Here is a 27,061-nt window from a genome sequence, read left to right as displayed (position 1 = left end):
AGGGCTTTTATTTTAGGGAGTTCCTGGGAGAAAAATCGTTTGGGGCTCTTGCCTGTCCTAATGAAGACATCTAACCCAACAAGTGCCCCTTTCCCTAGCCTTGCCAGCAGCCATCGGTGTTGCAAACCCCCAGCACTGGGTGAAATGAATCCTCCTTCTTGTGCGCAAGTGAGAGGAAGAAGAGACTTGTGGGTCTTCTTGAGGGTGCTCTGGGGGAAAGGCTTATAACCCCTCTCATTGCACAGTTGGACACACGCATGGAGAATAGATGCGTAGGTGGTTATGGGAGATTGTCGAGGTGCGGTCCCTGGGTGAGGAAGGAAGTGCTGGGAGGGTTTTGCCAGGGGACGGAGGGCTTGGCGCGTGCCTGGTTTAAAGCCCTCTAAGCACTGGCAACTGGTCATGAGATCCTGGAGCAGGGGCAGGAATTAATCCTCCTTCTCCCCAAACGAAGGCATCGCACAAAGGTAAGTGAGTTGCTCTGTCAGTTTATTGGAGATGCGAGACTAACACTAGGATAGAAGCCGTTGACGAGCATCACTGGCAAAAATACATAGTATCATTAGAAATAAATCACCTTCTCCTCTTTTTGTTCCCAAATCTCAAATAGGGTAAATGTACTTAACACTAGCGGTTCAATGTGCTATGCACTGGAGGATTAGAAAAGCAATTGGAGCCGATCTCATGTGTTTAAGGTTGGGTCTGGGTCTCTTGAACACGATCACAGAGGAGTTTCAGGTCCCTGGGTCCAGTTCGATGGATCAGCCTGTTCCCAAACTGATAGTGGACTCTAACCTACAGCATAAGGAAATGAAAAGAACAGGTCTCGTAACAGTAATGAATGTTGCAGGCAATAAGCAATGCAGACGGGGCTGGGAAAACAGAGCAGTGTTTTCTTCATTTGCTGCTAGCAAGCTGCTGCTGTTATCAGGTGGTGAAGTGAGGACCCTCCTTTCAAACGCTTGTGTTTAATATTTCACCCTATAGGAGGTTGTAGTGGATGTGAATTTGACATTGGAGCTATTCCCGCTTGCAGCGCTGTATCCTCCTGCGGAGGTACAAGGAGCGCAGGCGTCTCCAGAGCCAGTGACGATGCTTTTGCTGCAGACCCCTCCTCCGGTCGCTAGACCTCCGCTTCTGAATAGAGTTCTGCTGCTGGAAGAGTAACTACCACCAACGCATGGGTCAGCATCACAAGTGATTCCTCCCTGAGATCGGCACACAGCTGCAAAGGAAGCATTTCAGCTCAGGGTTTCCATCCTACAGGACAGATCCCACAGGACTGGTAAAAATAGGAATGTGTCTGGTACTTACAAATATTCACAGGGCAGCCACCGTCTATGTACAACCTAGGGAGATGGGGAAAATGAAGATGTGTAAGAACCGAAGTCCGTGTTTACTGTGCGTCCCTAAAACTGGCCTATAATGGGTGCTCTTGGGATGCAGAAAGCTGTTGGCAGGCCCGGGGAGTGATTTTGATGTACCGTGATTCAGCTGCTCAGCTCGCGTCTGTGAGGAAATTTTCCCCGAGTCCAGCGTGGTGCCAGAGCAGAGAAAGTTTTCGCTTTGGCTCCGTGAGTGCAAGTGTGAGCAAGTCCTAGCCAGAGGCCTTCGCTCCATCTCCTCAATTAGCTCGCGTGTGAATATGTACCCAGTCATTTTGGCTGGGGAGGCAAAGGTGGCCAGGCGTGATTGTGGCTAGGAGGCTTGGCTGGGCCTTTGCCTTGATAAGACCCGAGGCTACACAACGCATCATCCTTATTCATGCCAGTTCTTCCACTTAGGAGAAAAGCTAACTGCCCAAGTTCATTAGGAGCTTTTGACTTTGTAAGGCATTTGGGCCCACTTTTGGAAAGTGTCACCTCCTAGGACACTGGTCCTTAGTGGGATTTGGTGCAAAAAAGAGGTGATGACTTATCAGGCAGCCTGTGAAGAGTTGTAGTGGTGTTAAATATATTACTTTTTCTTACTTGCAAGCATTTTGCGGGATTGTGCTCACCTGCTCTCCTCTCCCTCCAGCAGCTTCCTGTAGGTAGCGATCTCGATGTCCAGAGCCATCTTGACGTTCATGAGCTCCTGGTACTCGCGGAGCTGGCAGGCCATGTCCTGCTTCGCCTTCTGCAGAGCTGCCTCCAGCTCGGAGAGTTTGCACTTTGCATCCTTGATGGCCACTTGCCCATGTTCCTCTGCTTCAGCAGTGGCTCCTTCTAGTTTGCATCTCTGGAGGTAGGAGATATTCATTATCGCCACTTATTTGCATGTGCTTTGAATAGTTCAGAGCTGTTGAATCTGCCTGTTTGTGTATTCATCCATCTGCACTTTGCTATGTTTGGACTCTATAGATAAACCACTAACTCTAGGATGTTTCTCTCTGCTTAGCTTTGGTGGATGTGTTGTCTTCTCACTACAGGTCTCTTCTGATGGTAGTAAAGGGGTAAAAGTTATTAGTAGTACTAGACCGTTATTCTCTGTCCATACTCTATATTACCAGCAACAGAGTTGACAGCTGACGTATTTCATCAAAACCGTCTTTGTTGTTCCTTTGCTATAGTAGAGGAGTTTTGGAGTCCCATAGCCTAGGAACTGGAATTGATACATTATTGTCACTGAGTCATCCTTACCTGGGCTTTGGTGTTTTCAAGTTCTCCATTCAGTCTCTGAATCATCCGATTCAGCTCCATAATTTCATTCTTTGTGTTGCGCAAGCTGTCGTCATGTTTGCCAGCGGTTTCTCTCAGTTCCTCATACTGAGGAGAGAGAAAATGCAATGATTATAAATAATCAGAGCAAGGAGATGAGTCAGCAGTGAAACCTGCTGTCTGATCCTGGATCTTTAATCCCGGATCTTGAGCTTTAAGGCACAAACCTATGTCACTAGGGGGAAAGGAATGACTCATTTAGACTGTAGCTGCTCTGTGTGTGGGGACAATAGGAGAGGATGTATCAACACATTGGGAAAGCACAACAAATAGCTAAGAAAACAGACTATTCAACCCAAATATGGAAATCTGAAGAAGCAGGTCCTTCATGGAAATGGTGCATAAAGTGGGAAGTGTTTTTCTAAGTGTTCATCGTGACTCACCTTGCTGTAGTACCAGGACTCTGCATCAGCCCGGCTCCTTTTGGCAATGTCCTCATATTGAGCTTTGACATCAGCAATGATGTCATCCATGTTCAGGCCTCGGCTGTTGTCCATTTGCACAATAACAGAGGTGTCCAAAATGGATGCTTGGAGCTGAGCCATTTCCTATGAGTGGCAGCAAAATTGTTAGTCTGTGCCACAGGTGCTTTCTCTGCTCATTTCCACTGCGTGGAGACAAGAAAATGTGTTCTCTAGTTATTGCAACTTCAGCCTCACTGCAGAAACCCAAAAAAGGATTTCTGATTTAATCTCTGGCATCTGCCATTACCACCCAAATTGAAGCAGATTCCTTAGGATCTTGTCCGTGCAATGCAGGAGTAACTCATTTGAAATCTGTAGTTTGACCAATGTACACAGAGGGCAAGAAACACCAAAAATCTCCATGAAGTTAAGCGATGGGCCATGGGAGTCTAACTCCATGGGGCCCCGTAAAGAGGCCTGGAGTGAAGGGAAAGGAAAAGGAAAAGCCATTACCGTCTCATACAGGCTCCTCAAGAAGTTGATCTCCGGGATGAGGGACTCCACCTTGGCTTCCAGCTCAGCTTGGTTCATGTAGGCACAATCCACATCCTGAAGCATGCCAGAGAATGGTTTATGAAATGAAGGAGCATTCTGCTTAACACCAGCACGCAATGGAATTACAAACTCTTAGGGCTGCTGTTTCATGGACCTAAATTTACCATGTTATTAAATTGTTTCCCTCTCTTATCCTCTTAGGCACAAGAGGTGATCCTGGGCACAGAAAAGAAGACACGGTTTTGACTAGCTGGGGTACACAATTGGCCAAAATGACCAGGCTGAGCTAAAACTGACTCACTTAAGGTGGGATTCAACTCATTTACTTCCAAAAAGTTGGCTTTAGGTCCCTCTAGAGTCTCTGGAGAGAGAGAGAGGGAGGCAGTCTTTCCCTCTCTCTCCAGCAATATTGGCTACTCTTCGTGTTAAAAGCTGGAAGGAAATGTTTGAATTGGTTTGAAATGCTCGTACCTTTTTGAGCATAACAAACTCATTCTCTGCACTCATTCGCTGGTGAGTTTCCTCTTCATACCTGCAAGGAGAAGAGAAAAGATAATTTGGCACCTAGTCATTAAGCTTAGACAAGAATATGGATCTAATCCTCCACTACCACCTCCAAATGCTTAACTTCAGCATGAAAATGAACTGCTGATGCAAGTCATACGTGTACTTCTGGAGGAGATCTTACAGTCATCTTGTGCAGCCTTTGCTATCCACAAATTAAATGAGAACGGTTTTAGCCCTAGTTTTGGAGCCTCTATCTTTTTTACACTTACTTTTTCTTGTAATCTTCCAAGATATCCTGCATGTTGCTCAGTTCTGTTTCCAGCTTGGCTTTATCACTTCCCAGAACATCCAGCTGCTTCTTCAGGTTGCTGATATAAGTTTCAAACATGGGCTCAATGTTGCTCCTGTAATGTTTTTGATCCTGCAGAAACCTCCATTTGGTCTCCAGCACCTTGTTCTGCTGCTCCAGGAATCGGACCTGAAACCCAGAAGTAAACCATGCAAAGTGTACCAACTTGTTACGCTGATGACATAGAAGAGAACAGTTACAGTCCCAGAATTGGCAAAGTGAGAAGTGAAATCTGAGTCAGGCAAATGGAGAAGACAGACATTTAAAATCTGTTGAACAGCAACTTTTCATGAGAAGGTTGTTCAGAAGAATGTCTCTGCTGTTATTACATAAAAAGCACTGGACCCCTCTCAGTTAGACTTATTGAAACAGCACTGAAGTAAACTGAGGTAAATCAGAGGCAACTCAACTGAAGTTTTGGGTTTGAGTGGCATAGAAATGGAGCAAAGCTTGATGTTCTTTTTCATTAAGGCTGCTTTACACCACTCTTGAAACATAAAACTTTTCTCACCTTGTCAATGAAAGATGCAAATTTGTTGTTGAGGGTCTTGATCTGTTCCTTTTCCTGGTACTTCACAGACTGAAGGTTTGGGTCCATCTCCAGTTTGAGCGGCCGGAGCAGATGCTCGTTGATTGTGACCTGGGCAATGGGTGTACCGGCCCCAGAGGCTCCACCGACCCTGTAGCCAAAGCCAGCGCCTCCGTAGCCCAACCCGATGCCGGAGGTGCCGTAGCCATACCCATACTGCAGTGGGTGACAGCTACTGATTGCCATCCTGGGTTTGCAGGCGGCATTGCTGCCAACGCTCCTGCTGCTGAAGCATCCCAACCCTCGGTACCCAGCGCCACTGCCTCCCCAGCACGAAACGGAGCTGATGGTGCATCTCTTCATGTTCCTCGGGATCACAGCAGAGCAAGAACCAAAACTCCTCAGACCCCCGGCTCCAGAGTGGACATGGTAGGATCGGCAGGACATCGCAACCCGCTTGAACAGGAATGAAGGCAGAGGGAGAAGCTGAGTGCCTGAGCAGGAGGCAGCGGATGTGAGCTGGCCCGGCGAGAAACCCTCTGGAATGAGAACTAGAGCTTTCACCTTTTTATCTCCCAGGCGAATGGGCTTTGGCTGCACAACCAGCCCAAAATGACCATTTTTAAAGATGTTTATGAGCTTGGGGTGTTTGGTAATAGTCCCACTTGACTATTTTGCTGAATAGTGACTTGGACTACTCTTAAATGCATACCTAGTGTTCAGTTATAGGCTGCGTTTCTAATTTGAATGGGAGGGAATCCCTGGTCCTATAAAAACTGCATTTGCAAACCTCCCTTTTTTATAGTAAACACAGAAGAGGGAAGCAGAACCAATCTTTTGATGTTTGTAGGGCATTGTGAGAGAGGGAGGGAGTGCTGCTTTGCTTTACAAGTGAGGAAAAAGGAATCTGAGTTAAGCTGTTGGGAACATCCCAGCAATTCAAACACAGGGTCTGATTCTGATCAGTGTTACATTAGCCTTTAGCCAGAGTTGCTCCTTCTGTGAAGCTAATTCTTATTATTATTCACACTTTTCTTTCTTTTGTTCGACCTCCGTGTTTTGGTGAACCTCAAGAGAACAGTCTTTTACTTCCCTTGGGGCTGGAGACAGACCCGTGCAAAAGTATCCCTGGGTGCTAGGGCTTTGGCTGGAAACTACAAGCAGAGAGCAGGCACAGCGAAAAGGAGTGTGAGAGCAGGAGAAAGCAGTGGATTAAAGATTTTTTTCAGATTGGACCTTTGCACCTGCTGGGGGTGAGTTGGGGGGGGGTGCTAGGTGATGGTGGAGTGAGTGCACTGATCCTGCAAGGAGAAATTCTGCCTGATTACTGCTCTCTCTCTCAAATTATCAGTGTGTTTTTTCTCCTCTGCTGCATGCCCTGAAGAGAGAGTATGTTGTTTTCCCTAGCTTTGGGGAAGTGTGACTGACACCTGTCAGTTAGATTGACACCACTCTTCTTGCTTGCAGCATGGGACAGAAGTGTCGTGTGTGGGGTATAGCTTAAAGGAGAACCAGACTTGGTCATTCCTTTCTGGTGGATTTGTCTGGCAAATCCCAGTTAATGTAATTTCAGTATTTTTTTCAATTTTTCCAGTAAGGCAAGTGGATTCAGAGTGACAATGGCACAAGACAGACAGATAAGTCTTTCCTAGAAAATGAAGCAGGTGGACTTTCAGCCCTATCTTTGTTGAAATATTAAGTGCTGTGTGCCTTGGGTGGGAACCCTCTTAATTCTTTTGCCTCCAGTGGAGTAATGCTGAGGGCCTAGTTCTGAAAAACTCAGCCCTCTCTTAACAGTGCATTTGCTTTTATCTGATTTTTTTGGCATTCGCCATGGTCTGAGAACATGTTCTGCTCCATGAAGTGGATCAGAGAGAAGTTCATGCATGCAAGCCTGAAAGCTGTCCTGCTTCATTTAGCCAGGCAACATTTTAGGGTAAAGCTGTGTGGGAGTTGTACATGCTAAGCACTTTTTTGGAGTCAGCCTAAAAGGACTTCAGAGAGCTCAGCATCTTTCATGATTGGGCCCTGGATGCTGGAAAACAGCTGCTACATGTGATGGTTGGCATCTGCTGCGAAATGGAAGAAGTGATGTTGGCTTCTCCTCTCGCTTTCTCTCTCTCAGGTTTTTAATTACAGACCTGAGCAGAGTGCAATACTGCCAGCTTGTCTGAGCCAGCCCAGCTTCGATCTGCTGACCCAACAGAAACCTCTGCTTGGGAGCATCCTCATTTAGCTCGTGGTCTGGCAGCTCTGTTGGCCGGTCAGGAGAAGGGATGGAGATAAATCTCTCCTGTCTTTCCTCTGGGGCAGTGGGAATGAAGAACAGGGGCTTTGCTTCACCTGTGTTTCCCAGGCCTGTGTAGCCGTATGAAGGCAAAGCTCTGGCTGCGGTAGCATGCAGCATGCAGCAATGTTAGTACATAGCACAAGCTGCAGATCTGGAACCAGCCTCTCCAGAAGTTTAGCACTAATGTGTGGGATCCATCTTTCCTGACTTTGAAACACTTTATAGAGTACTTCTGCAATGCAGACATCTTCAGCCAACTGCCTAGAGCCCTTTCGGTCCCAGAGACAGTGGGAGGTGTTACTGGGGAATGATTTATTTGACCCAAAAGTATCTGTTTCTGTCCTTGGACTGGCTCAGATGTAGGTGTTCATGGCCAGGCAAAACCAGCCCCACCTTCTGGTCTTGCTCTGTTTGGCTTGGAAAACCTCCCAAGGCATGCCTCCTCCTTTTTCAAGCCCAGGGGGAAAGCAATTCCAAGAGTGGGGAGCAGGGTCAGTGGGTAAGGAGCACAGGAGATGGTCTTCTGGAGATACCTGCTGGTTCCTACCAAAAGCAAATGAAGGGACTGGTTCTGTTCATGTATGCTGGTGTAAATCCAAGTGCTGTATCTACTCCAGATTTACACCAGGGCACTGAAGCAAAAGGGAACTCTGGGAATCTGTAAGCTGAGCTTTGACAGCTGCACCTGCTAATGGGAATGCTGATTACTCATTGACAAGTGGCACTGGGTTGCTCCTTGGCTGGGTGAGGCTTTGTGCGGAGAAATTAAGTAGACTTGAAGAAGCGTCTCTCCCAAGCCAGTAAATAGCACAGAGAATATGTTTTCCCTTAATGGGAATGAGATAGCACAACTCTTTGAATAGTGTTAGTAGGCTTTGTGCTGCCAGTAGGAGGTGGTGCTCAACCTCTTCTGCTCCAGTGAGTTGGGCTCTGCCACGACATAGCTCTGGAAGCTCTTCTTGATTGTGGTTTTCCATACAAACTTCATGCTTGAGCTGCTTCCCGCTCCCGAGCTGAATCCCCCGGCCAGGCATCTCCCACTGCTGGAGCTAGTACCGCTTCCTCCCACAGCGAGCCTGTTGCTGAAGTCCAGCCCTAGTGTGTTCCCACTTCCATAGCTGTGTCTGGATGAGACCACAGCTGCAATGAGAAGCCACAGGGGAGGGTTAGTTTGTTGGGAATAGTATAAGGGAATTTCAGTCTTTGGTTTCACGTGTTGAGGGTTTTCCTTGGTAGTCTGCCACTGCCCATATTTCAAACCCTGAAGTATACTGTGTTTTTGTGGAGATAACTACTAGCTGCATGACTCCTTTGTCTGCATTATCATCAGTTCCAGGTACATAAGGAATAACTCAATGAATACTCAATCTACTGCTTAAGAGCTAGATTACTTACAAATATTCTCTGTGCAAATGTCTTCTCCAGCCAGACTGGAAGAAGGAGAGGAGAGAGAAGGAAGAGCTTGTTATTTAGGATGGTTTCAAGCAACAGTTTGGCACCAGTGATGGTGACATTCGATAACCAAATGGTCTGGGGTGTTTAGTGTCTAAATGAAGTGATGAGTCTCTGACAGGAAGGACAGGAATTGAAATAACACCTGTGACTGCGTAGGATGGGGCGTGTATTCTGTTCATGGTAATTTTGGGGGATTCATCCTCAGTGACGCAAAATGGCACAGCCCAGTTGACGGAGCCGAAATAGCATTTATGCTTTGCGGAGATCTAACCCAAACAGTGATATCCTTTCTAAGGAAACAACCACAGTTAAAGGTTTAGCCAACACTAAGGCCTCAAACCACACAGTAATGAATGTCCAGCTACCACCTGGCCTGGACTGAGTTTTGCTCGCAGTGCATTGAGCTTCACCTGCTGCAGAATAGCAGGTGAATATGAGTGAATATTTAGTGAATATCAGCATATTTTGGCTTTGTTCATGTTTTCCTTTGGTAAAGTAACAATGTTGTGGGATGCAGACCTCCTAAAGCTCATTGATCATGGAGTTTTGAGGCCCTTCCCTCTCCTGTTGCAGGCATCACTCAGTCTTCTCCCCATGTTCCTCACCATGGCCAGTTCCTGAGAATGTCCCTACTCTGATTCTCTCTAGGCTGGGTCTTCTGCCTCTTTTTGCACTCAGTCCAAGCTCTTTCTCATGAGCTTTAGCATATTGCATTCTTCCCTCTCTCTCTCTCTTTATCTTTGTCCCATCATGAAGAAAGTCAGGGTCTATTTAACTTCTCAAAATGGCATTTTTAATATGTCCAAAAACCTCGAAATAGTATCCAATTGAGTATTCCATCTCCAGTCTGCTTGCACTTTCCAGTATAAAATGGCTTGTTGGAAAAGGCTAGACAAAAATTTCCCAGTTCACTTGACTGATTTTCACATCCTCACCTTGCTCTGGTACCAGGCAGGACTCAGCCTCTGCCCAGCTTGAGTTGGTGATGTCCTCGTACTGCACTTTGACTTCTGCAATAATGCTGTCCAGGTTTTGGTAGTTGTCCATGGACAGGACTGCAGAGGCGTCGGAGATTTGTGACCGCATCTGAGAGTGTTCCTGTAAGTTAAACAGAATTTATGCTCAGGCCCAAAATTTCACTCCTGCACTTGTCCCAGAGATGGTGGGTGGCAGAGGGGATATAAACAGGGGGGACTGCAGCTCTGAATCTCTGTCTCAGGCTGGTTTGATCCTGTTGGTAGCAGGGAAATGGGGAAATAGCATAACAGAGAAATCTGGGAGATTCTTATTGCTTCATAGGGGGCTTGCTGGAAGGTAATGTCATCTGCCAGTGCTTCCACCTTGGCTTCCAGCTCCACCTTGTTCATGCAGGCGACATCCATATCCTGGAACTGTGGCAGTGCAGGTAGCAAACCAAACCTGGCACGTCTGCATCCTTACACAAGGGCCAGTTGTCATGAAACACTAACCTATGGAGAACAACCAGAACTGGGGAGATTCTTAACCTGTGCTTTTAACTAAGCATGAACTGATTTCTTCCTCCTTGCCTCTTCTTTTTGCATTGTATGTTTCCTTTGAGAATGGGGTGATGTTGTTCATAGACCTAAGCAATTTTTGCTATGTCTGAAAGCCATGAGTTTTCCCGTGTTTTGCCAGCCCATGAACAGATATTTTGGATAATGCTTGAAATAGTGGAAGTTTCTCATTGTGTCTCCTGCGGGTGGGACTGGGGGGGCTGTGGATGGAGGGAATTAATGCAGAAGGGCTGAAGAAGTGGCAGAGCATCCAGTGGGGTGACTGCAAGATCTGGTTGACCCGGATCTGATCTGGTACCAGGGAGACCAGGACTCATGTGAGCTTTGGCTTGGAGCAAGAGCGAGCTATTGCCAGTGACTGACACAAGGCAGCATTGGCACAACTGGGTGTTTCTCCTTCAGGAGGAATGACTATATGTTTGCTAAGTGCTTTGCCCAGCTTGGTACTGCTGGATGAGAAGGGTTATTTGCATTCAAATGCATTTTGCCTTTAAAAACTGTGTTCTTTCTTTGTTGTTGGTGCCTCACCCTCCTGAGCACCTCAGACTCGTTCTCTGCAGTCCTGCGCTTGTTGGTCTCCTCTTCATACCTGTTGGGAAGGTGAGGTGAGCATCCCTTTACAGCTTATATACTGCAACCAACTCCCACCCACCATGGGCATATGGGAAACCCTCCTCCGTGCATTTATTATGGGGTGCTTGCTGAGAGTAGTCTGTTCCCAGGGGGCATTTACCACCAATGCATAGATCTTAGAAGGAACCAGCAAGAAAAGCTAACTGATAAGCACAACCTCTGTCCTCATTGTATCAGTGTACATAATATATATATCACCAACTGCAATACAAAGACAGCCCTTGGGCTAGGTGGTGGTAAGAGGCCATCTAGAAAAGCTGCAGGCCCTCATTAAAGGCATATTTTATCTTTCCAGAAGTTTTCAGTGTGAATGGGAGCCTTGTACTCTCTGTTGGTTTTCTCAGGCCATGAGGGCTAGGTGGAGCTGTAGCTGAGCTCATTGCCGCCACACCTGGGTTAGTCAGCAGAGCCGGGATCTCCAGACGCCAGCTGCCCTGGTGGCTTTGGAAAGGCTGGGGATGGCAGGGGATGAGGGAGGGCAAAGGCTAGGGCAAGAAGAGCTGAGGTCGGGATCGCCTGCTCAGCAGCACCGAGCAGTCCTCCTCTTGGGAAAGGATAAAAACTAACACTAGCCATGGACTGATGCCCAGTTCAAATGAAATGAATTAAATGGGGGAGATGAAAGACGGGAGTTCAAAGGAAGGAGTCAGTGCAGCTAATAAAACATGCCATGCTGGTGTGACCCTTTGATGGGGGAAGGGCTTCAGATATCTTCACATCAGGAATATGCAGCCATTAAAATCATACTTAATGTAGAGTCCTAGCCTGTGTGCAGATTCATAGCTCTCTAAGCTCTTAGCCATGTAGAACAGGGAAATTAATTTGGCCTATGTCTAATTTCTAAGTGTCAAATTATTTATTGTTTGACTTATAAGAGCAAAGCATTAGGAAGAGCCCTTTGTAATCCATAAAGTTTAAAAAATAACAAAAAAGACAAGTAAAGCAAATTCCTAGGAAGTTAGGACAGAAGCAGTGACCTCCTTCTGATAGCTGTGACATTGGTGCCACCATGCAAGATGATGATCTGTGCTCAGCAGAGTGCTGAAGTACATGATATAATTGAACTTCTGCCCAAAGATTTCATTATCTGGGGCCAGCCTGAAGGAATATTCGTCACCTGGTGTCAGATGCAGACACAGTATTAAAGCTATTTAGCCTAATCCTCTTCTATTCTTGCCTGAAATCATGGTGAACGCAAAGGTCTTGTCTTAGCTGAGCAATCTCTGTCACTGCTTTGCTATTGCAGACTGTGCTGATGTTAGACATTGCTGTTCAAAATTTAAAATTGCTTTCACCGTGGCCTTGGAAGGAAAATAGAAAAAGAAAACTCCATGACCAAGCTAATGAACAACATTATCATGCTTATGGCTGGGTTTCATCTCAGCTCAGCTACCTGGAAATTGGGTATTTTGGCTAAGCTCTGGGTTTTTTGGGTTTCTTCTACAGTCAATGGAGAAAGATATTATTCTCCAGAATGTTACTTATCTTGTCCTAAAATGGATTAGGGAAGTCCAGATGGCTGACTTGTAGCAGACCCTTAGGTCTTAAGTGCCCAAAGTGACACAGGGCAGGATTTTTCTCTGCTAAATGTCCCTTTCTGAAGGTAAAGAGAACCATAAAAAATAAGTCTGAAAGTAGAATGTGGAGGATAATATCTCGCCCTCAAGGCAATCACTTCTATTCCAGTGCTACTTTTGGGCTAGAGGCACTGTTGGAGAAAGTGGCAGAAAGTGATAGACACATGATCTCCCAAGAAAGGGAGAGCACAAGGTTTTTGGCAGAATGCACGTGTCCTTGTTTTGAATTGCAGCCTGCTCCTAGCTCTCATCTCTTGTTTTTCTGGTTCCAGATTGACAATTTAAACTCCTTACTTATTCATGTCCATTAAGCAGTATATCCCTTGTGGGTATGGTAGCAGACACTATAGCTTGATAGATGTTTTTCCAAAGTGCAAGAAGTAGATGAGAGGGAACACCTCTTCCTGGCAGCCTAAAGAGTTAATGAGCTGGGCTGAAACCCTCAGCCAAGACCTCAGTGACTTCAACGGGATGGAAATTAATTCCTGACTTTCAGAAGTGCTAAAACCACCCAACATGTCAAGGTTAAGGGGCTTTATTATAAAAAAAAAAGGCGGCGAGGGGGGGAGGATCATCGACTTAAAACCTGTCTCACTTCTTATGAGAAGTGGGCTTTAATGTGAATTTTTATTGTTGCTGTTGTTTTAAATTTAAAGTGGACTTCACATGATTGTGTCATTAAATGCACGTTGATAGGATGTGCTTGTCCGCGAAGGACCACAGTTCAGTTGACTGAACTAATTGGTTTGGTACGCCTGGCACGTGGCTGCCTTTCCCAACCCGTTAATCACCAGACTCACCTAATACAATGGGCTGACAACCTTCAGGCTCATAAAACTAACCAAAATTTTCTAACCTGTACTTTTCATAGCAGTGATTACCAGGGAAAAAAAGTATCCAGAGGTTCCCTTGGGGCTTGCTTTTAACTTGGTATCAGTGGCCATTTAGTTTAAAGCTGATGGGACTGAAGTTGCCACAAGAGGGAAGCTAGAGATGTTGAGAATGTCCCTTTGCCATGCTTTGCTAAAGAAAAGACTGACTTTGCTACTCGATTGCATCCTGGGGTAGGAGAGACCTGTCCTGACATAGGCAAGTTGTTGTTAGATGTCTCGATCTGTGCTTGTCAGCTTTGTAGGCAGTGCCTTATCTGCTCAGAGACACTTCTGATTAAGATGATAATGGGCACTCCATTCTTCATCCCAAGGAGGAAAAGTGTGGGGATTTAACAGGTCTTTTCCATTTCTAATTATGGTGATGCCACTGATGGGATTTTACTAGCCCCTGCAGCCAGTGCATTTATGGAACAGCATGATTTGAATTATCTCCTTGCTTGGGCAAAGCTAGACTTATATTCCTACATGACTCATCACATAAAATCTTGAAAGATTACAGGGTTTGGGGCGTAATTAAGGTGGTATGAAAATGCTGAGATGCTATAATGGAGAAAGTAAGATAGAAGAATGCTTTTTCTTTCTCTTCCTGGTAGGAAGGGTAGATCCAAACACTTTCTTCCTTGATATGAGAGATGCCTCTGGGACTGCAATGAGTTTAGAGGAAGGAGGAAAAGGCCTCAACTGTTATGCATGTGACTTCTGTTTCCCTTCAACGCTGTTCTGCTGTATCTGGCACTCTTTTCCCTGCAGCCCTGTAAATTATTTGGAATTAAAAGAGGATGCAACAGAATGAATTCCATGTGGCTTTTATTAGACAAACACTGGGAAATGAGGCTCTCAGAGAGTAAAATAACAAACAGGAGCATGACATGATTTGTATAAATAGGGGTAGATGACTTTGACTTCTAAATCTTTTGCAAATAATAGAGTGAGAACTACATGCAATACAAGACGAAACCTGGCACACGCTAGCTAACAGTACTGATGTCTGACTTTAATAGCATCTTTTGGTTGAAGAGGTGGTAGAGACATATTTCACGCTGGAGCTGCTTCCACCTCCCACACATGACCCAGCCATGCCTTGTCCACTTCCAGAGCTGAAACCAATTCCTCCAGCACAGACCCCACTGCCAACACCGAATCCACTGCTGCCTCCAAGGGTGAGACAGTTTCCACTTCCATATCCCGTTCTGGTCACAGCTGCAAAGGGAAAACACCATCTTCATAGATATCCGTGAACACTGGCCACTGAGTGGCAGAGAGACAAATGCAAAGGTCACAAAACTATCTTTAAAAGGGACTTACAGATATTCACTGCACTGGCACCTTCTCCAGACAGCCTGTTAGGGACCAAAATGAAAGACAGAATTTAAGAGGAGCCCATGGACACAAACTGATTGAAAACGCAGGAGAATTTCCTTAGAATATTTTTGGTAAAAACTGGAAAGTTTTAAGGAAAGGCTGCTGTCTTCCAGGAAAGCTCATGTCCATAGGAGATTGCTTGCCTTTAAACAGGTTTTGGGTCTCTCTGAAGGTGAGAAGCCCAGGGGTCTCCTTTAAGGCTGACAAGGGTCTGCAACTCTATTGCAGTTCTGGAAACCAGGACATAAAATTGCACCTACCTGCATTCCTCTCCCTCCAGCAGCTTCCTGTATGTCGCGATCTCGATGTCGAGGGCCAGCTTGACGTTCATGAGCTCCTGGTACTCGCGGAGCTGCCGAGCCAGGTCTGCTTTGGCCTGCTGCAGGGCGGCCTCCAGCTCGGCCAGTTTTGCCCTGGCGTCCTTGAGGGCCATCTCGCCGCGCTGCTCAGCGTCTGCAATGGCTGTCTGCAAACTGGCACACTGGGGGAGGAAAAACAGTGGTTGGATCCCCCATCCAGAACATAGGCTGGTTCTCTCTGTACCCTGAAGTCACGAGGTCTGGTCTAGATGCAGAAGAGTTTGGATTAACATGTAGGTGTGTGATCTTATCTGTCCCTGAACTGATCTGTGTTCTGGGCCTGATCACAGCCTGGATTAAGTCTAACTTCACATTACAAGATTAGGCCACAGAAGGAGTTAGAAGCCTTCTGCCATTTCTGCTGCCATTTACCTGTTTCTTCACACTGTCAATTTCGGACCGCAGGCGCTGGACGTGACGGTTGAGCTCGGAGATCTCCTGCTTGGTGTTGCGGAGGTCGTCCCCGTGCCTGCCCGCCGTAGCCTGCAGCTCTTCGTACTGTTGTGGAGAAACGAACAACCAGTCAAGGTAAAATCCATTGGTTTTGGAGTAAAGCAGTGTGTGGGGATGCAGGGGTTTGCTCTCAGAAGCATGGGTCCCTTGATCCGAAATTAGACCTTCTGAGCTTTATAGGATTATTACATTTGAAAACACCTGGTATTATAAAAACCACAGTGAGACATGCCTCCCCTTGGGAATTTGGGAGCAGGAGTGTGATTTGTCCCTTGCAGACTTCCTTTCTGGGCACTCACCCTGGACTGGTACCAGGACTCAGCCTCTGCCCGGCTCCGGTTGGCAATGTCCTCATACTGTGCTTTGACCTCTGCGATGATGCTGTCCATGTCTAGGCTGCGGTTGTTGTCCATGGTCAGGATGACAGAGGTGTCTGAGATCTGGCTCTGCATCTGAGACAGTTCCTGCAAAAGCAGCAGTTATTTGGGTGAGTTGCAGGAGTGAGAATGTCTTGTGTTCAGAGGGAGGAAACTCCCCAAATAGAAGGTAAAGCTGAATGCACAAAGGGATTTTTTCCAAGAAACTTTAAGGCAGGGTAAAGACAGCAGGTGGTATTCTGTGCAAAAGCGTAACAGAGGGGAAAAGGAAGGCAAGAACATGTGAACTGTGAGGAAGATGTAAATGCTGGTGCTTACTGCCTCATAGAGGGCCCTGAGGAAATGTATCTCCTCCATGAGGGAGTCCAGCCTGGCTTGCAGCTCTGTCTTGTTCATGTAGGCAGCATCCACCTCCTAAAAGAGGAAACACGTCGCAGAAATGAAATGGTTTTCCGAGGAGCTGAGGAAAAGGTAGAGAACGTATTTCTTGCTATGGTCACACAGACTACAAGCAGGGCCAGGAGACAGAGCGTGCACCCACCTTCTTTAAGATCACAAATTCATTCTCCACAGCTGCACGCTTGTTGATCTCATCTTCATATCTGGGGGATGGAAATGGAGGGTTTGTCTAGGCTTGTAAAGAAGTCATTTTGTTCAAAAATATTTGCAGGACCGAGCTCTAACTTTTTGTGTATATAGCCGTATAACTTTCTGCCTGCCACTTTTAGCCGTGGGGAAGTGAGGATGCGTATGTCTCATATGCAAAATTAATCCCGGGCATTACTCAGAAGATGATATCAGAGAAAAGGCATTCTTTTCTTTTTGATTGCACAGATGCAATGGGGAGCTGGCATCTGTCACAGCCCACCTTGTTCATTGGGCAGATCACAGGTGAATAGACTTACTTGTTCTTGAAATCTTCAGCAAGGCTTTGCATCTTGTTCAGCTCCCCTGCCAAGTTCTCCTTGTCTGCCAGCAAGCTGTTCAGCTGTCTCCTGAGGTTGTTGATGTAGGTCTCGAAGAGGGGCTCAATGTTGTTTTTGACAGTTTTGTTCCCTTGTTCTTGCAGAAGGGCCCACTTGGTCTCCAAGACCTTGTTTTCTTGCTCAAGGAATCGGACCTGGAAAGGGGAAGTAGATTTTTCAGAAAGGCAGCAATTTCAGGAAACCTTACCTTGGAGAAGCAGAGTACAATCCTGCAATGTACAGAGCACTTGCTGGAAGATAGGAGCACTCAGGAAACACCTGAGAATTCGTACTCAAAGATTGGACTATAGCAGAAGGATTGTTGAAGGCCAAATAGATGGAAACAGACATTGCAAATTTGATATTAATTTTCCTGCTCATATGGCAAACTCTGCCTCCTTACGTCGTCTATCACTATTAGCCCTCTGTTGCCTGGTCTCAGAATATTAGGATTGATCTAAAAAGCTCTGTGTGCAGGGCTCATCTCAGCATTAATGAGTGGGATGAATGGTCTCAAACTGGGGATCTTTCAGGTTTTACTCCCAGGCTGCAAATGTTAGAAACAGTGGTGCATGAAGAGCAGAATTGCTGATAACAATATAAGTTGTCCTTATTTGTGTTTCCCCACTGAAGAATCAGCACAAAACAATCAAGAAATCTCATCTCTCACCTTGTCAATGAAGGAGGCAAATTTGTTGTTGAGGGTTTGGATCTGTTCCTTCTCATCCTTACGGATACTCTGGATGTTGGGGTCAATCTCCAGATTGAGAGGTTTCAGAAGGCTCTGGTTGACCGAGACTTCATGGATGCCCCCAGCTGGGAGAGCAGGGAATCCAGGGCCTCCCATGCCTCCGCCAAACCCAAAGGCACCACCAGCTGCACCACCAAAACCACAGGCAATTCCAGAGCCAGCACCAAAACCTGCAGGTCCATAGAAGCCACCACCCCTTCCAGCCACAGAAATTCTCTTGCATCCACCAAGGTTGTAGAGGCTCCTGCTTCCAAAACCTCCACCAAATCTTCCAAAGCCAGCGGTGGTACCACAGCTTCCACCTTGGGAGGCAGAACGTGAGCAGAAGCTGGTGCTGCTGCAGGTATTTGGGATGAAGGCAGAAGCAGCACTGAAGCCAGTTTTGCTCTGGTTCCTAACAGCACACTGGCGAGACATGGCAGCTGATCTGAGCAGGGCAAGAGCCGTAGAAAGAATAAAGCAGTGAGGAGGTGGCTGAAGGCGGGAAGTTGAAGCTTACTCCCCTGGGCTGATACTGGCCCTTTTATACCCTTGCAAGCTGGGGATGGGTCTGGTGTGGTGCTCATCTTACTGATTAACTGGGCTTGGCACACCCAGCAGCGATGTGAACAGTGAGTTCACCGTGAGCACATGCACCTACGAAGCACTTACGAATTGCAAGAATTGCATTTTTCTGTGACAGTCATGGTCTAGCTGTTGAAATACCTGTGAAAACACTAAATACCGCCTGCTCACCTCTTGTTCACAGCCATTCTTCTCCTTTTCCTTCCTTTTACCTCTGCAGTCAGATGGTTCCCTGTGTTGGGCAAGTGCTCACTCATCTGTATTTCATGGTGAATCAATCCCTTTCTTGTGTAAGGGCACATTCTTTCACTGTGCAGTGGTCCGAGGTGTGAGAACTTTGTTAGTGTGGGTCTTTGTTTTCCTGATGCTGTGGTTCTGAGTAAGCCCAAGCAGAGCATCAGCACCTCAGGCCTCAACTTGTTGGGAATTCTGGACACTTGTTTTCTTGCCCAAACAGGAGGCCTTTAAACCAGAGCAGATACAGAAGGGAGAAAGAAGTGATGGAGGGACAGCCAGGATTAATACAAGTCTTGGACCATCAGCTGTCAAAAACCAGCTGGGGACTGGGAAAGACATGAATGGTAGCTTTATGAATGGCATTCAGACCTTTTCTTTCTGCAGAAAGTGTCATGTTTCATTCTGATTCAGACTGACAGGTGATGAAATATCAGAATATGCCCTGGGAGGGAGTTTCCATTGGCCGTTACAACACAAAATCTGACTTGGCAATTTATGCAGGCTTCACCTTCACAGATTTTGTGCCGTCTCCTGACTCATTAGGTGACCTTGTCTCTACACGGTGTGAAGCCTGTTCCCAGGCTGCCCTCCACACACCAGTCTGTTGTCTTTTTTCTCCAGTATCTCTTACTCACAAGGAAATATAGGATTGGGGCTTGCAGCACTGTTCAGACAACTCCCTCTACTCTTATTTGCATAGCTCCCAGGAAATGTGAAGCAGTGCATTTTTCCAGTGAAAGCCACACATGCTATCTTGGATTGCCAGATGCACACTGTGCAGAAACACTGTACAGGTGGGCACTTGTCCCAAAACAGGTGAGATGCTCGAAGGTCTCTCCCAGTAGCTTGTCTGGGTGCCCATAACTTTGGTGATGGACCTGCTTCCTTCAGTCCCTGCAGCCCTTTGGGTTTGCACCGTGCCAGGTACGTCTCTCTTGCCGATGCCCATGTATAACCTGAGCACCTGCTCATCAGAGGTGTTAGCAGTGCACCTGCAGAGCACTTGCTGGGAAGTTGTAACCTTCCCCAGTCATTAAAAAGACATGTGCTGGCACTGGGATATGGAGCAGGTGTTTGCAGACACATCTTTCAAGTGCATGTTTGTGCTTGCCATTTCACACTCGGAGGCAGTCAATTGAGTTTGGCCAGAAGGTCCCTGGAGGGTAATTTGCAGATGCCCATCATCTCTTTTTGCCTCTCAGCCATGCTTTTTTTTTCTTTTTCCTTTCTATTCTTCTACTGTTTTCATTACACGCCCTGGAATGAAGCTAAAATAACTGTTCTGGGAGTGTTTCGGCTATTTGGAGTTACGACACGCAGCAGTTCCTAAGAGAGAGAGCTTCTGTGACTAAGCCGCAGATTGTGTGTGTCCTGAAGAACTCTGTGAAAATGCTACAGGTAGCAATTAGTGATCAGGGAGTTTGGAGGTACAGTTCCCTCTGCACGTTGCAAATTTGAGCCCCTGAGTGCAAGCAGCATTCATTTTGTTATGACTAAGGTCTTAACTTGAGCTGTGCTAGAATTAACGAGGGCTGTTCTCTCCTACTGGAATGCAAGCCCCGGGACATCTCTATGGCTCTGTTTAACTGGTCAAGCAGGAGTGCATGCGGAAGGTTAGGTATGTCGTGACCAGAGCCCTGCTGTGGAGCAAGGACAGCTGTACATTGTCCATGCAACCAGAGATGCAAAGCTGTCTCTGTTGCTTTTCTGGTATCTTGCTTAAAATGCGGTGCCCAGGACACATCAGCGTTCTGGCCTCCTCTTTTCCCATGCTAAATGAAGGGTTTTGTAATCTCTATACTCTAATCCAGGTGCTGATGCAACGGATGGCATCTGTTTGACTTGCCTCTTGGCTATGTACATTACATCCTGTTCAGTTAGAGTGTGTGTCTGGGCAGCAATGAGGAAGGCCATTACTTAGCCTTGCCCAGGCTGCTATTTGGAGGGAGGAGAGAGATTGCTCCTCCCCAGAAAGTCACTGTGTACTCAGCATGGAGAAGTGCCTGGAGAGATGGTGGAGCAGGAGGGGAGAGCCACAGCAGACCCGGCACCAAACCTGCAAGGTTTTGTGGAGAAGGAGATTTCCTGAGGGATATGGAGAGGAATGTGCAGAGTTCAGAGCACCTGAGAAAATCATTGTAAGCTGCTGGTCTCAAAAGCAAACCTGAATACAGTCTCTCTTTCAGGGACTGCCAGTTTCCTTCTACTCACCCATCTCTTCAAGTATTTTTCTAAGAGTCCCAATCTACCCATTCCCTGCACTTACTGAGATACATGGGGGGGCTGGGTGTTTTTTTGTAATCCCCTATGTTTGTTTGACTCATCTTCCTCTCCCAGGGTCAATGAAGTCTATCACTTCTTTGTAGTTTTCAGCCAAACGATGCTCTGCTTTTACTTTTCAGTTTCTCCCGATTACTCAGAACCACATCTAAAATTGCTACACCTCCTCTGGTTTTCTCCGCCTTCTCAAAACAAGATCTTGTCTCCAGTGCATTCTAGGAATGTGAAGAAATATTTGGATACTGAAGACTTTCTCTTCCTGACAGGTATCCAGGTCACCGAAGTCTCCTGTAATTAGCTCATCCCATCCTTAGATATTTCTGATAGCTTTTGGGTGGGAGACATCCCCCAATGTAGCATGAATGCATATAAACTGGACCCTCTGCTGGCTTGTAGTCAAAGGAGAGAGAACATGAGCATCCAAGGCCCAAAATAAATATCTAAAACAGGGTGGACAGTGTGCTGTGCTCTGAATGGAGAAGGCATCCCATCAACCCACTCAGACAGCTGTTTGTGCTGCTGGCGTCTAGGCTTAGGTGAGAAGGCTCCCAGTAAATGGGGTTTCTAGATGGACTGATAGTCTTGAACAAGTCGGGTGGTTGCTCTGACTCCCCTGGTAATTAGTTCCCTATTGTTATGTGTTTGTACAGGTACATCACTCACTTGGCAGTGCCCTTGTGCCCCTTGGGAGCCAGGTTGTTGGCTGTAGTATGGCTGGAAGCTGCATAGTAAATGAATCTTAGACCTCCTTTTCCCCCTGTGCTTGACTCTTGCCTTGGCGTGCCCTGCATTTAGCTTCCAGGGGTTTTACTTGCACAATGCGAAGACCTGGTGCATTGAAATCAATGGTAAAACTCCCTTTGGTGCTACACTCCGTCTGTGTGTTTTGGCTGCTAATGGGGAGGTTCAGGAAAGGTGAATGAGGAGCAAAAATCTGCACCTTTAACTGGGCAGGGCCTAGGAAAAGTGCTTGCTATCTGCATTTGCATTTGCTGTTCCACGTCTTTAATTAAAAAGTCCACACAATAGAATAAATTACTTATGCATTTTATTAGACAAACACCAGAAAGTGAAGAGACAAACAGTCATGGGACATATTTTATATACAAAATCCGGCCAAAAATGCTGAGCTGTAACAAGCAAGTTGCGAATTTAAAAGCTGGACTCGTGTTCAGTAGCAGAGCCCTACATGGCACGTGCTGGACAACACAGCTGAGAGACAGTTCCTAAAGTGAGGCTCTTGTGCAACAAGACATAGGGTTTAGGAGGCTAACTCTAGGCCCTCATTCTGTTGACCCCAACTATGCTTTAATAAAGGACCAGCGTTAAGGTGTTTTCTGGCGAAGATATCTGAACTGAAATCTTTAGCTTCTGTAGCTTCTTCTGGTTGAGGAGCTTGAGACAAAATTCATGCTGGAGCTGCTGCCAGCTCCAAAAGTGGTGTTGCTAACGCCAGGACCGCTTCCACAGCTGAAGCTGTTCCCCATGCTGCAGACTCCCCCTCCCATGCTGAGGTTGCTTCCTCCTCCATATCCCGTTCCAATAGTTGTTCTGGTCACGGCTGCAAAAAAGGAAAAGGCAGAGCTTTCAGTCTTTCAGGGTTTTGGCCCCTCAGGGGCAGAGACATGCTCAGAGATTAAGGCTGAGATCAGGTAAGTACATGTATTTTAGTGACTTACAGATATTCACTGGCACACCGTCTCCAGCCAGCCTGTTAGGGGACAGAACACAGCAAGGTGAGAGATAAGAAGGGGGGGGGGGGGGATATACAGGATGTTTCTTAGGGACTTTTCAGGAGAAAAGTAAAAACTTGGCATAATTCGTGGATGCTTCCTGCAATGTTATTCCAACCCCACCCTTTCCCCCTCCAGGATACCCTGTTTAGCCTGTGCATTTCAGAATTGCTGAACATCTCCAGCACTTGCATTGCTTTGCACCTCCAACATCAGGATCGGAAGGGATGTGTTGGCCACCCACCTGCACTCCTCTCCCTCCAGCAGCTTCCTGTAGGTAGCGATCTCGATGTCCAGGGCCAGCTTGACGTTCATGAGCTCTTGGTACTCGCGGAGCTGCCGAGCCAGGTCTGCCTTGGCCTGTTGCAGGGCATCTTCCAGCTCAGCCAGTTTTGCCCTGGCATCCTTGAGGGCCAGCTCCCCACGTTCTTCAGCATCTGCGATGGCCGCTTTCAGGTTTGCGCACTAGAGAAGAGAAACCAGCAGTCAAATTCTCCATCCAGGACCTAGACTTGTTCTTTTTCTGCCCTGAAATCACAAGGTCTGATCTGAGCAGTGAGGACTGGCTTAACCTGTAGGGATCTGAGGTTAGTGGTCATAGAAAAGGTTTGTGTTGTGAGCCGAACTGCCAGCCCCAAACCTGCTTACATTCCTTATCATTTTGCCCCAATTCTGTTCATTTTGACAGCACCATCAGGCTAACTGGTTTTAGTGGGAGTTCTGTTTTGGGAGAAAGAGGGTCACACTGAGCAGGACTTGCCGAGGTTTCCTCTGATTTTTTCCCTGCCTCTTTGTTCAAAGTCAAGGGGGTAAATTGGCCCAGGTTATACAGCTAGGAAGGCAAAACCCCGTGTGTTTTCTGCTGCCCTTTACCTGTTTCTTCACATTGTCGATTTCGGACCGCAGGCGCTGGACGTGACGGTTGAGCTCGGAGATCTCCTGCTTGGTGTTGCGGAGGTCGTCCCCGTGCCTGCCCGCCGTAGCCTGCAGCTCTTCGTACTGTTGTGAAGAAACGAACAACCAGTCAAGGTAAAACCTATCGGCTTGAGAGGAACCCAGTGTGTGCGGAGGGGGGTGCTGGAAAGCACGTGTCTGTTCTTGAGCCCAAACTAGCAGCAGGATTGTTGCTGTGCAATATACAGCGTTTGCAATGATTTTTGGAAGAGTCATTCCTTACTGGTTCAGGAAAAGACATGAAGTAACAGAATGGAAACCCCCAATTCCTTCACCTTGGTTTGGTACCAGGACTCGGCTTCAGCCCGGCTCCTGTTGGCAATGTCCTCGTACTGCGCTTTGACCTCTGAGATGATGCTGTCCAGGTCCAGGTTTCGGTTGTTGTCCATGGTGAGAATGACAGAGGTGTCAGAGATCTGTGTCTGCATCTGAGACAGTTCCTGCAAAGTGAGCAGGAGATTAGGTGAGCTGATTCACTTTGGAGACGTTCTTATACTTACAGATGAGCGTGCAGATCTGGGGGAGGCTACAGATTGTTATCTAAGCCAAGACAGTTGGTATAACTCTGAAGAGAGAGAGGATTTAGCATCTCCCGAGGGAAGAAATTACAAGCTTTCAGAGGAAAGGAGGGAGGGAAGCTCTTAACTCTGAGGGTGTAAATGACTAGGGAGGTGATTGTACTCACTGCTTCATAGAGGGCTCTCAGGAAATTAATTTCTTCAGACATCGCATCTGCCTTGGCTTGTAGTTCCACCTTGTTCATATAGGTAGCATCTACATCCTGGAAGAGGGGATATTTAGGTAATGTGATTTAAACACTCTTATTAGCAAGTCAGGACTGTGCTTATCTCTGGTATAATAGTCCAGGGAAGAAGCCATAAAAAAGCTTTTGGAATATGAACGACCAGATTTGTAAATGAACAGATGATTAGAGCTCTACAAGTAATCGTTAAATTGTATTCAGCAATTTCCTCTCACCTTCTTAAGTGTCACAAATTCATTCTCTGCAACTGTACGCCTGTTGATTTCATCTTCATACCTAATGAAGGGAGGCAGAAGGAGCATTTGTTTAGGCAAGTAACAGATGGAGGTGATTTTAGTTTGTTGGAATGAACTTCCTTAAGAGCATTTTGCATACAATGCTCTTTTCTCCTACAGAGCATCTGAACAAGAGACCATGAGCAAAGTTCCTAGGCTAAATTAGTTAAAACAAGTACATCACTTTTCTTTTTAAAGAATCTCTGTTCTTCCTTTTTTCCTATTTCTGGCTGTTAGTCATACTCCTTCTGCCTTTCTTAAGCAAATTAAGGATGCTATCCTGAAACTCTCAGACCTAGTGTGTAATTTTTTTCTCAGTAGGTAATTTAGTTAATAAGTCTTTGATCATATTCTAAATTATTCCCTAAACGTTTTGTGTATTTGGATCTCCGTTACCATATATCTTGAGAAAATGGCACAGTCTTTGCTGTTAGGATTTTCTGTGTCCCGGTATATTTTTTAGAGGCTCACCTGGGTTCCCTGGTTGGCTTAAGGATGGGAAATGGAGAAGGACTGCACCTACACAGGTAGGTAGATCACTAACTCAATAGACTTACTTCTTCTTGAAATCCTCAACCAGGTACTGTGTGTTGACCAGCTCTCCCTCCAGCCTTCCCTTGTCACTCAGCAAACTGTTCAGCTGCATCCTGAGATTGTTGATGTAGGTCTCAAAGAGCGGCTCAATGTTGTTTCTAACTGTTTTCATTCCCTGCTCCTGAAGCAGGCTCCACTTGGTCTCCAGCACTTTATTTTGTTGCTCAAGGAATCGGACCTGCAAGCAGAAATATCCTGAAGTGTTCTGAAAGAGCAGTGATTCTGGAGAACTTTCCTTGCAAATACTGGATCTCGGTACTAGCTGAGGTGATGCAGTGCCCTTTCCAGCTTTCCAGTCTTTATACCCACATTCTCATCTGGTAGAAGCAGGAATTTGCTATTTGATTACAGGGACCCTGCTCAGTATTGCAAACTAACTCTGAGTAGTGATTTCTCTGCACCATGCTTCCACTTCTTCCTTTTGCTAAAACATGACAAGTTGCAAACATTTTGTGTGAATGCTGCATGCAAAATCAGATAAAGATCAAATCAGGATTTGCGCTCTTAGTCAGAAAAGAATAGTAAAGTGCCAGTTCCCCCTCCTCTCAGATAATAGCCCCCCCCCTCAAAATTTCCAAACTAAGGTAGCATTATCCTTGAAAGCAAAGAGGAGCTGTTCAGCTGGAACAGAAATAAACCAGATGCTCTGGTGCATCTAATACAACAAGGAAATGAAGCAGACAGAGAGTGTCAGGTTGGATTTTGCTATTTTGAAGTAACAGTCCAAACATATCAGCACTGTTTCACTGATGGCTTTAAATGTCTTTTAGGAAAACTCACGCAATGAGAAACTTACTTCTCCCTAGTGCCAATTTGCGTAATTGCTCTCTCAGTCCTTTTAGATGGGTTGCTCTCATCTTACTGTAACCATCTAAAAGCCTGTTGCGAAGGCTCCTACAATGCTCAATGCAGAGAGCCCAACATCTCCAGAAGGATGGGATTGTCTCCTAGAGCTCTCTTTCTCGTCTGCCTACTAATGACAAGTAGCAAATGAGGAGAACCTTGAATACTAGATGATTAATTCATAGCAACCGCTACGCAGCAGGTACCGTTCCCTGGAATTTCTGGGGTCTCTGTCATGTTCCAGTTTAATTCCTCATTTCCAAGTCCTTCTTGATCAGCTTATGGGCTCGTAAGGCTCTTAAGGAAAGAGTCTCACCTTGTCGATGAAGGAGGCAAATTTGTTGTTGAGGGTTTTGATTTGTTCCTTCTCCTCCTTTCGGATCCTCTGGACGCTGGGGTCAATCTCCAGGTTGAGAGGTTTCAGAAGGCTCTGGTTGACCGAGACTTCATGGATGCCCCCAGCTGGGAATCCAGGGCCACCCATGCCACCACCAAATGCACCATATCCATAGCCAGTGTTAACTGGCATGCCAAAGCCACCACCACAACCATACACGCTACCAGCGCCACCACCAAAACCTGCAGATCCATAGAAGCCACCACCCCGTCCAGCCACAGAGATCCTCTTGCATCCACCAACATTGTAGAGGCTCCTGCTTCCAAAGCCACCACCAACCCTAGCAAACCCACTGCCAGCATTGCAGCCTCCGACCCGGGTGACGGAGCGTGAACTGAAGCTGGTGCGGCAGGTGTTTGGGACAACGGCAGAAGCAGTGCTGAAGCCACTTCTTCCCCTCTGGATCCGCACGGTGGACTGGCGAGACATTGCTGGTTTTTGGTTTGGGATGGATGCTACAGCAAGAATAAAGGAGCAAAGGTGCTGGCCTGGAGCAAGGAGTAGGAGGGAAAAAAGATGAACCTGTGCTCTGCACGGGCTCAGGAGAGCCCTTTTATGCATTTATGAGACTGGGATGGGTTTGATGAGGTGGATCATCTTTCTGATTAATTAGGCTTGGCATGTTCGACAGCATTCTGGAGAGTGAACTCACTCTGCACACACGCCCTTCTGAAATAATGTAGCCAGGTTCTAAGCAACAGTGGTATTGTTTGGAAATAACTGTCGCC

The 27,061-nt window shown here is 46.5% G+C and overlaps 4 protein-coding genes and 3 long non-coding RNA genes across 9 annotated transcripts in view; 4 read left to right on the top strand and 3 right to left on the bottom strand.

The window, feature by feature from the left end:
- Positions 1 to 1,072, top strand: part of LOC112972111 (keratin, type II cytoskeletal cochleal) — a 34,782-nt gene extending 33,710 nt beyond the window's left edge. The window contains exon 10 of the mRNA XM_026078214.1: positions 988 to 1,072. Within this exon, the coding sequence (XP_025933999.1) occupies positions 988 to 989 (2 nt within the window). The 3' untranslated portion in view covers positions 990 to 1,072. The remainder of the gene's footprint in view (positions 1 to 987) is intronic.
- Positions 969 to 5,504, bottom strand: LOC112972112 (keratin, type II cytoskeletal cochleal-like). Its single transcript, XM_026078216.1, has 9 exons — positions 5,026 to 5,504; positions 4,435 to 4,643; positions 4,130 to 4,190; positions 3,617 to 3,712; positions 3,083 to 3,247; positions 2,622 to 2,747; positions 2,000 to 2,220; positions 1,315 to 1,349; positions 969 to 1,225 (listed from the first exon to the last, which is right to left on the bottom strand). The coding sequence occupies exons 1-9, from the start codon at positions 5,488 to 5,490 to the stop codon at positions 969 to 971; spliced, it is 1,635 nt and encodes a 544-aa protein (XP_025934001.1). The 5' UTR covers positions 5,491 to 5,504.
- LOC112972117 lies at positions 2,149 to 5,177 on the top strand. Its single transcript, XR_003255546.1, has 4 exons — positions 2,149 to 2,226; positions 3,860 to 3,964; positions 4,593 to 4,903; positions 5,094 to 5,177. It is a non-coding gene; the product is annotated as an uncharacterized LOC112972117 (long non-coding RNA).
- A 2,674-nt stretch (positions 5,505 to 8,178) lies between the features above and the next one.
- Positions 8,179 to 18,214, bottom strand: LOC112972110 (keratin, type II cytoskeletal 5-like). 2 transcript variants are annotated; one of them, XM_026078208.1, is made up of 9 exons: positions 17,613 to 18,214; positions 16,883 to 17,097; positions 16,519 to 16,579; positions 16,296 to 16,391; positions 15,900 to 16,064; positions 15,520 to 15,645; positions 15,049 to 15,269; positions 14,732 to 14,766; positions 8,179 to 8,473 (listed from the first exon to the last, which is right to left on the bottom strand). In XM_026078208.1, the coding sequence occupies exons 1-9, from the start codon at positions 18,108 to 18,110 to the stop codon at positions 8,199 to 8,201; spliced, it is 1,692 nt and encodes a 563-aa protein (XP_025933993.1). In that variant the 5' UTR covers positions 18,111 to 18,214; the 3' UTR covers positions 8,179 to 8,198. The 2 variants fall into 2 exon arrangements, with proteins under 2 accessions (XP_025933993.1, XP_025933994.1); XM_026078209.1 differs by lacking the exon at positions 8,179 to 8,473 and adding an exon at positions 14,421 to 14,626.
- LOC112972120 lies at positions 16,022 to 23,442 on the top strand. Of its 2 annotated transcripts, none has more exons than XR_003255549.1 (3): positions 16,022 to 16,087; positions 20,897 to 21,040; positions 23,414 to 23,442. It is a non-coding gene; the product is annotated as an uncharacterized LOC112972120 (long non-coding RNA). The 2 variants fall into 2 exon arrangements; XR_003255550.1 differs by lacking the exon at positions 16,022 to 16,087 and adding an exon at positions 19,729 to 19,892.
- LOC112972114 (keratin, type II cytoskeletal 5-like) lies at positions 22,139 to 26,876 on the bottom strand. Its single transcript, XM_026078218.1, has 9 exons — positions 26,253 to 26,876; positions 25,057 to 25,271; positions 24,440 to 24,500; positions 24,147 to 24,242; positions 23,737 to 23,901; positions 23,381 to 23,506; positions 22,752 to 22,972; positions 22,454 to 22,485; positions 22,139 to 22,335 (listed from the first exon to the last, which is right to left on the bottom strand). Exons 1-9 carry the CDS (start codon positions 26,760 to 26,762, stop codon positions 22,139 to 22,141), a joined length of 1,623 nt encoding a protein of 540 aa, XP_025934003.1. The 5' UTR covers positions 26,763 to 26,876.
- LOC112972119 overlaps positions 23,467 to 27,061 on the top strand; it is a 12,979-nt gene continuing 9,384 nt past the window's right edge. Inside the window, exon 1 of the long non-coding RNA XR_003255548.1 lies at positions 23,467 to 23,536. This is a non-coding gene — a long non-coding RNA (uncharacterized LOC112972119). The remainder of the gene's footprint in view (positions 23,537 to 27,061) is intronic.

This window comes from Apteryx rowi, unplaced genomic scaffold, assembly GCF_003343035.1.
Source record: "Apteryx rowi isolate R43461 unplaced genomic scaffold, aptRow1 scaffold_475, whole genome shotgun sequence".
Classification (NCBI taxonomy): domain Eukaryota; kingdom Metazoa; phylum Chordata; class Aves; order Apterygiformes; family Apterygidae; genus Apteryx; species Apteryx rowi.
Note: the sequence above shows the minus strand (reverse complement) of the source record. Positions and strands in the feature narration are given on the sequence as shown.